The sequence below is a fragment of the Hoplias malabaricus genome, chromosome Y, assembly GCF_029633855.1.
Source record: "Hoplias malabaricus isolate fHopMal1 chromosome Y, fHopMal1.hap1, whole genome shotgun sequence".
In the NCBI taxonomy this organism is placed as follows: Eukaryota; Metazoa; Chordata; class Actinopteri; order Characiformes; family Erythrinidae; genus Hoplias; species Hoplias malabaricus.
This window is the reverse complement of record NC_089820.1, coordinates 17,577,858-17,593,047: the sequence shown is the minus strand read 5'-3', so window position 1 is coordinate 17,593,047 and position 15,190 is coordinate 17,577,858. Positions and strand designations below refer to the sequence as shown.

At 39.4% G+C, this 15,190-nt stretch overlaps 1 protein-coding gene across 1 annotated transcript; it reads right to left on the bottom strand.

The window, feature by feature from the left end:
- Nucleotides 1-492: 492 nt before the first annotated feature.
- On the bottom strand, nt 493-15,125 carry LOC136678086 (thrombospondin-4-B-like). Its single transcript, XM_066655916.1, has 22 exons — nt 15,047-15,125; nt 14,067-14,264; nt 12,228-12,475; nt 11,563-11,665; nt 11,399-11,481; nt 11,237-11,288; nt 10,915-11,069; nt 9,367-9,504; nt 7,836-7,913; nt 7,649-7,743; nt 7,429-7,513; nt 7,057-7,161; nt 6,865-6,972; nt 6,614-6,773; nt 3,956-4,074; nt 3,748-3,800; nt 3,481-3,662; nt 2,919-3,146; nt 2,133-2,329; nt 1,332-1,504; nt 716-855; nt 493-604 (listed from the first exon to the last, which is right to left on the bottom strand). The coding sequence occupies exons 1-22, from the start codon at nt 15,123-15,125 to the stop codon at nt 552-554; spliced, it is 2,832 nt and encodes a 943-aa protein (XP_066512013.1). The 3' UTR covers nt 493-551.
- Between the last annotated feature and the right edge of the window lie 65 nt (nt 15,126-15,190).

Genomic DNA, 15,190 nt, shown 5'->3' with positions numbered 1-15,190 from the left:
ACAAGTTAGGAACTCAAATTCCACTGTATTTATTTGTTTGACACTTTCATAGAGCTGGTGCTTAGCCTTTAAACCTAGAAAGCTATTCTGTATGTGCTCTAGATTTGACTTACAGAGATTTGGTTTAAAAATCTTTAGTGCTCTTTTAGAAATAGATGAGATGCATACTGCAAAAAAAAAAGATATATATTAATCAGAGATCGTCACTAGCCTGTGACACACACACCCTCCCCATCCCATCAAAACAGACTGACAGCCAATGCCTAAATACAGTATCTGAGTTAAACAGATGGCATAGAAAACTATTTATGCTCAAAATAAGCACAATTCTGCTTTTGCCCTTTGCCAACAGACACATTTTATAGAACGTTTAAAGCAACCCTTAGAAAAATACAAACATGACCAACAATGAAGAAAAATAATGCACACATTTCATTTTCATATCAAGAACAAATGCTTTTTTCTTTTTAATAATTATTAGTCATGTCTGCAGTTATAGCAAGAGGTCCCATTTAAATTCCTGCATGTTTTTTGACACATCTGTGTCCTTTTTAGCTGGAGATGTGCTGGGCAGTGTACTCCTCATAGTCTGCAGGGATTGTGTCTGGAAAAGGAGAGTGCAGAGAGAAATGTGTTAATGTCTCTAGAAAAGTTTCCATCTGGAAATTTGGTTCAAATAAGCCAAGAGCTATCAAAGCGCAAATAGTCCTCTCACCATTGCAGCGATATCTCAGGTTGGACCAGATGATGTTTTCCTGAGAGAAGCAGAAGACCCCGAGGCGGCCACCTCTCATGCTGGTGTCAATGACCACCCCAGAGTCTGCCACTAGACTAGTGCCTTCATAAAAACGCACGCTTCAAAGGCAAAAGGAAATATGATTAAAATATATCTATTTATCTGAATAATGCTATCTGCCTGTAACATTATCTACATTGTTTTGCTACTAAATGCGACTAAAAGGGATAAAAATATAGTTTATATGAAATAATAAACATTACACTGAGTTTCTAAGTCAAATGATGATGGAAAAAAAAAACAGTTCAGCCCACAGACCATATGTTTGCTAGACAAATTGCAAATCCCACTTAGAATTACATCAGTTATTTTGATTGTGTTGTTAAGACTGATATAAAAATGACCTCTCTTCTGATTGGTTGTTCTGTGTTGTGTTTTTGATCAAATGGGGATCCTGGGCTGAATAAAGAATAATGTTAGGTTGGAAAGTGATCATGTAAGATTTAATTTGGACTAGTTTTGGTAAACCTTACAAGTTTGGTCAGTAGTACCTCAAAAGAAAAAAGTAGAACGCAAGCCCTACAAGGCATCTCACCGGATGTATCCCACTTGAGGCCGGTGCTGCAGATTCCAGCGGTACGAGACCTTGTCCTTCCAGCCCACGTTACGAGGGTCTTTCCACAGCAAGCGCACCTGATCCTTGGTATCTCCAGTGTGCCACAGAGAGTTCCTTAAGAACTCCCCAGGCCCAGTCTTGGATTTTACAGCCTTGAATCATGAGAGAGCAGAGGTGGGTAGAACAGCCTAGATCCACACCCAAGTAAAAGTAATGTTAGTTCTGTAAAATAATGACTGAAGTGGTAGGACATAAAAAGAACTCAAAGTATAAAAACAACTGGAATAGAATTACACTACTGGATTACTGAGTATCTCACAGAACTGTACTGGACCTTCTGTATATGGCATCCGACTATAAAGGGGTGAATGCACAAGCTCCTACATCAGTGGTGTGACTGACCCAATCACAAGGGCGCACACCAGCAAAACTGTATAATGGTTAAAATCTACTGCAGTAGAAGAAAACATAAATTTTTAAAGTACAAATCTATATTAACTGCTTAAGTAAATGCATAGTAAATAAAGCTAATACTCAGCTCTGTATGCAAGACACTAAAATAACTGCTGCAATCTTTATTTAAAGGCTATATCAATCACTGGACTGTGCTGCATACCTAGACATCACACTAAAACATTTTTGCACATGCTTCACCAGTGGAGGCCATTCCTGAAGCTCTAAAAATAACCTCTGCTGAGGCCAAAAGAGCAGCTTAATGATAATCACAGAACCCCACTGTTAGAGGCTAATGGGAGGAATAAAGACATGAGCTGAAGGAACCTTGAGCTGAATGCCAGGCTCAGCCACAGCTCTGAAGGGTACGGCCTGCCAGTACGTCTGCTCTGTCTGCTTCCACATCACCACGTAGAAGCTTGATGAGTCCTGGTAACCAAAGATGAAGCCAGCGTAGTCATCATCAGTCACCGTGTTCACATGGAAGGTGCCCTCAAAATCCACTCCACTAAAGGCTGTGTAACCTGAAACAAACAAGAACTAGAAATTTATCTCTGATTGAATATCAGATTGTGAAATAATGGTCAGCAGCCATGAGCTCCTGGAGATCATCTTCCCTTGTAGGGTGGATTTTCTGCTCTTCACACATCTCCCATAATCCCATACATGTTTATTGATTTTAAGACTGGAAGTGTTCAGTCGTCAGGTGCCATTGTGACTGACCAAGTGGACTAAACATGAGCCGGTCTGGTTAGTGATTCCCAAACCATTTCTGCAGCACTCCCATTTTGTATAATAGCATATTTTCAAGCCACCCATCTCTGACACACAATGCTAGCAGTGCTCAGACCGGCCTCATTCATTTGCCTTGCTGCACCCCCTCTGAAATAAGGTACTCCCTCCACTTTGACTGCCATTCATCATCACTCATGCAAAGAGATTATATCTAATCTCTTCAGATATAGCTCTTAAATATAAATGGCTTATCTTTAAGAGCCATTCAGACTAGAACTTACTGTACACTATCAGGGGAAGGGTGGTGAACACTGCTCTAGATTTTTTGCTTTGCTGGTCTTGGTATTGCCACATTCTAGTGAGGGAGGTTGCACTGACCTACAGCGAGTCCTGGATCACTGTTCATGGTCTGGACGATCTCCATTCCCTGATTGAGGACAACCCAGTTGGGATCGATTTGAGCTTCGCCTTCTGGGTCCAGCACAACAGTCTGATAGGCTCTGAAGTCAGTCAGTGTCACCTCTGCGTTCTCAGGGCAAGTGTCAATCCGATCAATCACCTGGTCCCGGTCAAAGTCTCCAGTGCAGGCATCACCCACTTTATCATCTGATTAAATACACAACATCATTCCATCCCACCATCAGATATGATACCAGCAAACTACCAACGCTGTATACTGTGGTCATTTGGGCACTCTTCTCAAATGAACTAGTGGTACCCTACTCATATTTTCTCACGTTTTCTTTGTATTATGAAACAGCCTTAATACTGACACGTATTGACCTGGATGTGTTAGAGATTCTAGAGTAAGCCTCTTTTTTAATGGTCATCCCAGGGCTATCAAAGCAGTTTAATTCTTCACCTCATTACAGAGACAAATGTAAAAATTGACAAGGCATATTTTAATTAGGGGTGCTGAAATGTATGGGGGAGTGTGTACTGTTTGTGTCTTCTTGGTCTGGATTGGGAACCAGTCTGCAGTTATCGTTATCATCTAGAATGCCATCATTATCATCGTCATCATCACACTCGTCCCCAAGCCCATCTTTGTCCGTATCCAGCTGTGAGCTGTTGATGATGTCAGGACAGTTGTCCTTGGTGTTCTGGTGTCCATCTCCATCACTGCAAAAAGACTTGTGTCAGGTTTGATGGGTAAACAAGTTTTATAACACATATTAATCCATAGGATGATGTGACTACACTTTACCTGTCTATGTTAGTGTCACAGGTGTCCCCTATGAGGTCATCATCAGCATCAGACTACCAGACCAAGCAAACAGTGAGAAAAACACACACACACACACATTATATATATATATATATATATATATATATATATATATATATATATATATATATATATATATATATATATAAATTTAAGGGACAGAATTGTGGTATATGGAATTGTGTACCTGATTAGGATTGGGCACCTCAGGACAGCTGTCACAAGCATCTCCCACGCCATCATAATCACTGTCCAGTTGGTCAGGATTGGGAACTCTCTGGCAGTTATCCAGAATATTTTTCAAACCTGCCCAGTCACAAACAGTTGGAAATTGATTGGTAACTACCCAAAGGAATTGAATAAATATCATTGGAGCAGTGTCATTGTTTATTATATAAGAGAAAATGTTAATATAGACCATCAAATTTTCCTCATCAGATAAACAATACTTAAAGCTGGACACCCCAGAGCCCTGACTGTAAGTTACTGGAAACGTTTAATTAAGAAAAACATTTTAAAATGTGGTAAAAATACCTGATTATTGATTTTTTGTGGCAGTAAGTGTTAAGTAATCCTCACTGTCCATAAAACAAACCTGAGTAAACTGTTTACTGACCACATTTCTAAACTGTACTAGAAGAAGTCAAATCTAAAATGTCACTGAATGGAGCAAAAACAAAAAGTCTGACGTGTACAGCACTCTGCTGCTGTTTTTGTGCATATGTTGTTTATCATGGGCCTTGTGTCACAAGGTGGCAGTGTTTTAGTCAGGCCACTACAGAATAGTTTCCACTGGTCATCAGCTCTTGGCTGGACTTTGCAGTGGAAATGTGGTTTAGCCCTGCGAGACATGAACAGACTCTGTTCGGTGGAGTCCACTGAGTAAAGTGCCTGGAGCCTCGCCTCTGTGAACACACTGTAAATGTCAAGCTCTGTCTGGGCTTGTGCTTTTCTTACGCTTTTCAGACTGGAACATATAATTGTCATTACTGATACTGGGCTTCAAAGAGACTTTTACTGTAAGAATGAATGCCCCAGGCTTAATGCTGTCACCTGAAGGACTATTAAGAAGCTCATTGAAAAGAGGTGTTTTGAAAAATGCAGCCTCACAGTCACTTCTGGTTCTCCCTCATAAAAAATGACCTAAGCCCCAGAAAAAGCTGGACAAGAAACAGGCGGACTGTAACAGATATTTCAAAACAGAATGCACCATTTAACTGAGAGAAAAACGCATGCCCTCAGAGGTGCAGCGAGGCAAGGAAGAGAAGGGGAAAATTCTGGCCAGCACTGGATCCCATACAGATAAACAAACGACTTTATAATACATTAACAAATGCAAAAGTTGTATAACAAACAACAGCTGTTGTAATATGCATTTGTATATTGTTAAAGCATCTAAAGCAGCTTTCTACTGTACTATTCTCTTTAATACATTAAACTTAGTAAGAGTAATAACCACCTGTAAGCATATATTTTCTGTACCATTTTTGTAATTATTGAACAATTAATTTCATGCAAAGCAGCATGGTGGCACAGCAGCTCCAGGGACCTGGAGGTTGTGGGTTCAAGTCCCGCTCTGGGTGACTGTCTGTGAGGAGTTGGTGTGTTCTCCCTGTGTCCGTGTGGGTTTCCTCCGGGTGCTCCGGTTTCCTCCCATGATTCAAAAACACATGTTGTTATGTGGATTGTTGACTCAAAAGTGTCCGTAGGTGTGAGTGAATGTGTGTGTGTGTATGTGTTGCTCTGTGAAGGACTGGCGCCCCCTCCAGAGTGTGTTCCTGTCTTGTGCCCAATGATTCCGGGTAGGCTCCAGACCCACCGTGACCTTGAACTGGATAAGTGGTTTCAGACAATGAATGAATGAATTAGTGTCTTTTCTTATACTTGGTTACTTATCCTTTTAATAAAAGTACCAGTACTATTAGGGCAAGTTACCCTTTCTCTTGACAAGGTTCCTGTCCATTTTAGGCCACTGATCTATGAATTTTGTGCACTTCTCTGTCAGAGTTTGCACATGCTTATTTCAGAATCTGTTGCAAACTGTGAGTTTGAATTAAGGTCTGTAACCTTTTCTGGTCAGTCAAACTGTTCCAGTGTTTCACTGTGTCTGCTGACCTCCTGCAGCTGTGATCCTGGAATGAGGACATGTCAGCATTAATAATCTGAGACTGAAGTCATGTATTACCAGACCAGACCGCTGCTGTCATTAAGACGACTGGATGTTTAAGTGAAAAAGGAACAATAGGGAGTATTTTCACTTACAAATGTAGCTTCAAAATCATTGTGATGCTTTATTCAGCACCGCAGAAACAGAACTATGTAACTTTTGCAAGAAGGTAGGAAACCATGCCAACCTCCCCTTCCCCTGCCCCTTGATTTCAGTACAGTGCTGTAAAATGTAATTACACTCTATAACTCTAAAAAAAAATACCAAATCTTACTTATTGTTTAGAGTTCTTTTCGTTCTCTAAAAAAGCCCAGATGACCTTTCTCTGCCATAAGCAGAGAGAGACAGAAAGCCTAGCATACTGGACCACAACGCTTTGGTTTTTTACCCATTTACAGACACTCTGGCTTTGTAAACACATTAGACTGTTTTGAGCACACAAGACTCCAGACTGGAGAGCAACAAATGGTTAGAAAACATCCTCATCGTTTTATAAAAATTGTTTTTTGATTAAAAAGGTCAACATCGCCTTTAAGCAAGAAATGATGCAAGTGACTTATTTTTGTCCAGTGAACTTACAACATGTATTACAGTGATAAGTACGGCCTGGTGAATGGAAACAAGTGTGTTTTTGTGACCTTAACTCAATGCCAAATCATAAAATGTAGCATTAGTTACCATCGCCATCCATGTCATCATCACAAGCATCTCCCAGTCCGTCCTGGTCAGTGTCCCGTTGGTCTGGATTATTCACATATACACAGTTGTCACATGCATCTCCGTGAAGATCATCGTCACTGTTTTTCTGGTCTTTATTCATACTCAGCCAGCAGTTATCCTGTTTTATGATCCAACAGAGAAAATCAAGATTGTTTTAAAGAGCCATAAATGAGTGTCTGTTTTACAGTGTGATGATTCCAGATGTATACCCTCTCATTGAGGATACCATCACTGTCTGCATCTTCATCACAGGCATCACCCTTTCCATCCCTGTCTGCATCCTCCTGGCCAGAATTAGGCACGAACATGCAGTTGTCCTAGAGAATTATGGATATGATCATTAGCCTTTTTAGACTCAATCCTGATGGATATAATGGTGAAGAATGCCACACGAGACTCACCTTTTTGCAGTTTGCGTCCTGACACTGAAGTTCCCTGTCAGGAAGGGCATCAATATCTGTATCTTTCCCACAAATGTAACCATTACCTGCCCAGCCAATGTTGCACTGTCACAAAAGGAAGAATGCATTAAGGAAAAATTCAGGGATATTATTATGTATCTGTGTCAGCCAGCCCACTCATGGAAAGGTATTGATTAATGCTGTGATTAGTTCCAGCCTGCATCTACTTTGCTGTCTCCTACCCTTACCTTAACTTCACAGAGTGAAACAAAGATTAAATAGGTTCACTGTTATTCATACGTTAAGAGCATCTTGAGATCTGCACAGTATACTCTAATGGATTCTTTGAGATATTATATTATAATGTCTCACCACACAGCTGATGCTTCTGTCTCTCTCAACTATACACTCAGCGTTGACATCGCAGGGGTTAGTCTGTCCGTTCCCACACTTCCTGCTGGACTGAGAAGCAGAAACAGTAGAACCAGAGTCTGAACCTGTCCCAGAACCAGAGCCAGGTCCAGTCCCAGGTCCAGAGCCTGGTCCAGTCCCAGGACCAGAGCCGGGTCCTGTCCCAGGACCAGAGCCTGGCCCTGTCCCAGAACCAGAGCCTGGTCCAATAGGTCTGCAGCCGCTCAACTGATCTCCAGAGAAGCCTGGTTTACACTCTCCACAGCGGAAGGAGCCCTGAGAAAAAGCAGAACCAATGAATGAAGAACCACATTAATGAAGGACATAAGCAAGCACAAATACACACAGAAATGAAGGTAAAATCTCACCATAGTATTATGGCAGTAGGAATTAGGGGTGCAGCCTCCATTGTCCAAGCTTTGGCATTCATCAATGTCATTGCAGGTCTGATGTAAAAAAATAATAATAATGTCAGTTCCTGCTACATTATCATGTATTAAAACAAAATGTACATATTAAGGCCTAAACATGACATGTTCAGCTTAGTCTACACTCATCTAATGTATGTTTAGTAAAAACTAATTAAAAGCAAATTATTCAATGAAGTCTGAATTAGGGAGGGACAGTATCCCCTTACATATCTTCATCTTAAAATATTAGCATGGTATATGATATTACTCTGGCTTGTGCTGGCACTGAGCCACATATCTGTGTCCACAACCTGGAGGGAAGGGAATTTGGAGGGTTTACATTGAGCAACAGCTCACACGACATAAGTGTTGACAATTGAAAACTCATGTTTGAGGGAGCAAAGTCCAGCAAAGCAGAAACTAGCCAGTTAGACTAACAGGACAACACCACAGACCACGTTCCAGCAAACTGAGGCTCAAATCACACACTTTAAAGGAAAAAAGCCTCATATCTGTCAGCACAAAGTGTACTGAAGGGTCTTCATGGTGTTTTGTCTGTTTTCAGTTTTGTTTCTACTAGGTATTACTTTAATTCCGTGTTAAAAGCACTATGGTGGGCTACTGGACCTGTGTTTTTTCCCCAACCATTTTCAGAGCATGACATCACTAGTAAGTGAGCTCCAACAGTGCCCTCTCTTTGTGGCTCTGGTAAATGTGCATTAATGACTTCATTTGGCCTTCTACTAACCAAAAAGACACAGAGCAGGTGTAACATAGGGTGACCAGACGTCCTTATTTTGTTTTTCTAGAGCTTACATAGAACTTCGAGAAGCGTTTCGTTCACAAACTAGTCCCGGCCTCCCCTACTCCGATTGGTTCGCGTGAGTGAGAAGAGGGCGTGGTGAAGTAGCCTAAAATCTTCTGATTGGATGGTCTGACTGTAGAGCTACCGTTATTGGTCGATAACCTTCTCTGTCAACATTTAATTGGTCAGTCTGCACGTCAGTAGTCCTTGTTTACGTCAGAGGCAAAGCTCATGTACCTTTCTCATCTCGAGCAGCTATGCCAAATGTAAGTTCTCGGGTGAATTAAAAAAGAAATTCCCATGTTTTGTGTAGCAAATAAAGGTGTAAACCTGTAAATCTGGTAACCCTATATAACATCATAATTTTAAAATAAAGTCCTCATTTTCAGACCCACAATTTAAAAACCATGATATACCTGTTACACAGCCCTACCCTAGTCTAAATCAGGAAGTCCTATAAAGGCATATCATAATAACAATGGTTCCAGTGGCTAGGATTCTGGACATGAATGGCCACTAAATTATACATGTCAAGCACAAATATAGAGGGAAACATTTAATTGCGGAAAGAATCACAGAATTATGTCAGGAATAAAAACAAAATATATGACTCACTATGGATCAGATATTAATAAGCCTGATGACAATTTTACATACTTTGAATTTTGCTGTGGGCTTTCTTACCTGTTTGTGGGTTTGGGCATAAGTGAGGCCCACTCCCTGCACTTCCGACCCAACGTAGCCTCTGGGGCACCTCTCACACCTGAATCCAGGAGCCGTGTTAATGCAGCGCACACGAGGGAAACATGGGTTCACCTCACACTGCCAGCATACAAATCACAACACTTACAAGACTGTCCTTTACAGAGCTGAATGTCATAAACCTATGCAATTATTTGTTGGTAGAATTGCCAAACATTTGCTTTCCTGCCAATCAATTACCTAAATCCTTCATAAAATCACTTTTAAATCCAAATTGCAGCAGTCGGACAATGACTGCAGTAATGAAATACAAATAAAGACTTGATGAAGAGGCGCTACATGGGGTTTCGCTGAATGAATTAGATTATCCTGTAAAAAAGTAGGACACTGGCCTTGTGCAAGGAGAGATAACAACCTGCAGTAAGTAATGGAAAAAATTAAAATGCAGCTTTTTTGGGAAAGTCTCTCCTCACTCCTCAGAGAAAACTAATCTGTTATGACACTTTTCTCTCACCAACCGTCTGCAAGAGGGGCCTGAAATCACAAACCTATGAATAATTAAAAAACACAGAATGGCTGGTCAATGCTACAATAAAATTATTAGTAAAGCAGACAAGGAATTAAATATGCTGCAGACTTCCAAATTATTATGTAAAGCCCGTAAATAAAAATTCATTTATTTATTTCTTCTTCAAATAAACACTTAGCTAATCCTAACCTAACTCACATTAAATATAAATACTATTTGGCATCATTTGAGTAGTTTTATTCATTCATTCATTCATTCATTCACCTTCTGTAATCATTCCTCCTGATTAGAATTGCACTGTATCCAGTGCCACCCTGGAATCACTGGGCATAAGGCAGAAACACACCCTGAATAGGGGGCAGTCCACTGCAGGGAATCACACACTCACCCATTCACTCACACCTGTGGAAAATTGTCACACACTTACACCAGTGGTCAGTTTCACACAGCCAATTGACCTGTCAACATGCATTTTAGGACTGTTAGAGGAAATCGGGGGAATCTGGAGGAAACCCACACAGACACAGGAAGAACACCTGACACTTCTCTGAAAAAATATCTTGAAACAAGCATTGAACCCAGGACTCCAGGCTGACACTTCCGGTTACACCACACTGCCCCTAGTGAGTTTTGTTCCACAGAAATTCACAAGCAAATATTTGTGATATGGAAAATAAAAAATATATAAAAATAAATTTGTCATTTGTTTTAATATAATCACATTTTAAAATAGATCCAGACTTCAAAAACAAGATTATTTTCTAAACAACAAAGGCATCTATTTAATTATAACATAATTCTATGACTTAGAAGAAGTTAAACATGGCCATATAAAAGTATATTATTGCGGTTGTTGATGATTGTAACAAACGTGTGTTTTTTTTGCGGTAGGGTTTAGGAGGAAATAATGCAAGAGAAATATATAGTTATATATAAAATATATATAGTATAGAGGCCCTTTAAACATTTACTTTCTACTACTATATATTGCTGAAACTTACCTCATTCACATCCTCACAGTGGATTCCATCTCCTGAGTAACCCTCAGGACAGGGGGCACATACAAAACCCTGCTGTGTCTCAATGCACATGCTCTGCTGGAAACACACTCCTGGTGCACACCTGGCTGGTGAATCTGGCTTTACTTTTGGTCCATCTAAATATTAACCCAGTGCTTCAGTTAGTCTGCCACAATAAATCAACATCATCATTAAAAAAGCTTATAATGTGGGCTTAAGTGAAGGCAGGTGTAATGTCAGTACTAATTGAAAACGTTTTCATATTAGGACTCATAGAAGGAAGTGAGCAAGAAAAAAGTCTCACCACATGGAACACATTCCATAATTATTTTTCTCATATTGGCAGTCTCGCGGATCTGTTAGGAACAAGGACACAGTGACCTAGAAAACACTGTATCTGCAGAGGCCATATAATAAGAGCCTTACGATATCCCAAGGCATCTGAAGAAAAATGTAATAATGGTACCTGCTGGTCCATCTTCTCTTTCAGCTCTTGGACCATCCGTACAAGTTCAAACATAGGGCCTGGCTCCAGCTTTGATGTAAGTCCTATAAAGATTAGGAAAATAATAAGTGCACCATGCTACAATGACACTGGCACTACTAATGGAATCAGAAGATGTCTCTCACCCAGTAATTGCAGTGATTCACCCAGCTGGAGAGTGCAGTCTTGAAGTTCCGCAACATTCTCAATAGACTCACCCAGGACAAGCTTAAGGTCTGACATGCTGTCCTAAAGCAAAAATATTATTCCAGTAAATATAGAACCAAAAATGTAAGTACATCAGTTTTAAATAGAAAAGCAAGTCATACTCTTAGAGCACAAAGTCTCCGGGTTATTGTTTTAATACAAATCAATATTAAATGCAAGTCAGTCCATCAGCTTCTGTATATAGCCTACATTGTCTATGAACTTTGCTCTAGGTGCCATGACCTCAAGCATTAATACTTCTATCTTGAATACAATTTATAGTTCTATGACTTTGTTACACTACTGTGGCAGCTAATAACATCACATAACAGGGCTACGTAGCAGGGTTTAAATAAAGACAAGAAAAGCATTTTAGTCAAGGCTCATTTTTGTCTGAGTGTTTTTATACAGGGCTCACTAGAACCTAGTCGTTCCACAGCATAACAAGGTTATTTATAAAATTATCTTTATTATTATATCTTTTTTAGTTGTTAGTTTGAACTCTTTTTTTCATGTGTCTTTGAAATTCAGTCAGTGTTATATAATATAAACAATGTTGTCCGTTGTTGCCACTGAACATGTGTTGTCAAGAAGGCTGGCAGACCTGTGCTGTAGATGGCATGGCTTTTAATGCTACTCTGTTGGGGCCAGGAGGCAGGTTCTTGAATGCAACCGGCAAGTCCTCCACTGTCTCCACCAGCTTGCAGTCCACATACAGAGACATGCTGGGTGTGCCGTGAGTCAGCCCGCTGAAGTGCAGCAAGACATTGTGAGGGCGGCCATCTGCCAGTGGCACTTTAATGAAGTTGGCAGTGCCCGTCTTTCCATTGCTTTTTAGATACCTCAGTGACACTGAGAATCAGAGGGAGACAGAGAGATTAAGGACTTGGTTCAAGTGTAGAGTGTCTGAAGTGGCATGTAAATACTGTTCACTGTAAAGCAGCAGCAGTATGCAGCCTACAGCAAGTTGGCTACACCCCTTTCAGACTGAAATTATAAAGAATGTTCCATCCCAACTGCTTTCTGAAGCAGTCAAAGTACAGGAAAACCTGATAGAATCAAGACAGGCATGTTTTTTATCAGTCCTGTGGCACAGTAACAAAAATGCACTGATAATTTGGAGGAAAATATTAAGTTAAACCAATCTTGGTTAGAATAACTCACAAATGTCATCAGTGAACTGTAAAACATACCCTAAACTGTTAGTAGCTCATTAGGGTTTAACATATGTGCAGTGATTACCCCTGAACTTTTCATCTGTTTTTACAAATCCTGTTTCTGAAAGATTTGGGGTATTATTGTAAAAAACAATCTGTGATTTATTCATTCTCTTGAACAAATTGAGAATGGTTTCACTCAACAAACTGACAGTTTTTTTTAGTATAAACACATTTAGGATTTGATGCCTTTAACACACAAAAAGGTGTGGGAGAGGCATCTTCACCACTGTGTTACATCACCTTTTTTTTAATTACAGTTTTAATATCTGAACTGAAGATACAAATTAGTGCAGTTTTACAGGTGGAATGTTTACACGTTTGTGCCGTATATAAAGCTGATTCTCCTCTTCATGGAGGACTAGGACACACACATGCAGAATGAAGCTGGGTTTTGCCTTGCAGCAATAACTATGGACTTCTTGGGAAATACGCCACTGTGATGGCAGCATGTGTTTCTTTAAAACACAAGTATAATAATTCAGGCTGCCACATCTAAGGTACCTTCGCACTATTTCACCTTTCACTGAAAAGAGTCTTGATGGTCCCTTTCATCTCTGGCACAGACAACCCACGTTTCCATTTCCTTTTGGACAATTTGAATTAGTTTGGGCTCAAAGAACTCAACAGTTTTCCGATATAGAATTAATATATACATTTACTGTTGCGCAATATAGTTTCAGGATGCATTGTTTATGCAGTATTTCACATACATTTCTCATGCCCTCTGAGGGTTTGACCTTCAGTTACAGTCATTTCTGCCCTTGCCTCTGCTGTGGACTGAGATTTAACCCTGAATCTTTCACAGCATTATGTGGGGTAGGTGGTGATGGTGCTTGTTTTATAACTTTTATATTCTCTTGCTTAAAGTGGAATTTTGAAAAAGCTATAACTGGAATATTCCTCATATTTTCTTTATATATTTCCTTAACTTTCCTTATATTTTTTCCACTTTATCTCTGTCAAAAGATTTTTGGAGTGTGTTGCAGGCATCAAATACAGCCAAATACCAAAGGGAATGTTTTTTTTTTGTACTTTAGTCAGCGTAATAAACGTCTGAGATTTAAAAAGTCAAAGATCATTGTTGTTAATGAATTTCTCCCCCTCAAAAAAAAGTAAATACATAAAATCAGAACTTGTGTTTGTTGTTTTTATCATCAGCAAATGTAAACAGACACTACTTTATATTTTATGACCAATTATTTTTCAAATTTAAAAAGCTGTACCTTTGTTGAGTCTTCCATGTGCGGAAAAATCAAAATAGTCGCTGTTATCTGAAGGGTTGTAGATGCGAAAAACACGTGTTGGAGCTTTATTATGGAGCTGGAAAGTTGTCAGGATGAAAACGTCGTTCACATTCTTGGTCTTCAGTCCCCCTTGCAACAGATCAGGCAAACACTCTGAAGACTCCAGAAGCTCATAGACTGCAAAACAGAAATCTACTTAATCTCTGTTCACACAAAAAACTGCATGTCCAAGCATAAGTGTATAAGGAAACATTCATTATCACTTTGTTCTTGAAAGTGGATAAAAAGTAAGAGCCAAGTACTTATACAAACATATCTTTTTTTTTTTCAACATTTACTTACATAATAACAGCAGGACTTTAGTTAAAGTGGTGCTTTAAGCACAGCTACTGAGAGGTACAAACACTGCTCTTTTCTTTCTTTGGGTTTAGTACCAGTTTATGATGTGTTTGAATTCACACCTAGAACCACCACATCATATGATGGGGCCCTGGTGAGATCTCCACTGGAATGGTTTTTGGTGCATTTATTTTCAACTGACTTTTAAAGAAACCTTATTGGTCGATAATATTCCATATGTCTCAGTTTTTTCATAAATTGAAAAACCCAACTGTACTCTGTGATTTCATAATTACATTTAAATACAAAAATGATTAGAAATATAAATTTCTTCCTTTCATTTCCAGTAACTTAATTCAGATATTCCATCCCTTCAAAAGTTGTGGAGATGAGGTTTTTGTCAAAAAGCAACAGTATGCAAATTCATAAATCCTTTTTAATGAGCATTTTGTTATTTAACTGCTGCCCAGCATACACGTAATAAAGTCTGTTCTAAGAGTGAAACTCAGAAGAACCCCCCGAAGCAGTTTCTACTACTTTCCATCATAAAATCTACAATGCATCATGACACAGCTATTCTATATTAATGATTATCAATAATATTAAAATATTTCACTCACCAATTCCTTGAGCATTCACAGTACAGGAAAGTTGCAGGACTGCCAGTAAACTGAACAAAATTCTTGCCCACGCAGCCATTTTTTTAACTATTTCTGTCAAGTATTAATATGTATTCCTAATTAATGCAGGTTCTGTTAGTATCC

Excerpts from the sequence above, each read along its gene's own strand:
- LOC136678086 (XM_066655916.1), bottom strand. The coding sequence starts at position 15,125 with ATGGCTGCGTGGGCAAGAATTTTGTTCAGTTTACTGGCAGTCCTGCAA. Across the intron at positions 7,514-7,648 it reads GGCTCTGGTTCTGGGACAGG|CAGGAAGTGTGGGAACGGAC; the intron begins GCCAGGCTCTGG and ends TTCTCAGTCCAG. Across the intron at positions 3,147-3,480 it reads AGACCAAGAAGACACAAACA|ATGATAAAGTGGGTGATGCC; the intron begins GTACACACTCCC and ends GTATTTAATCAG.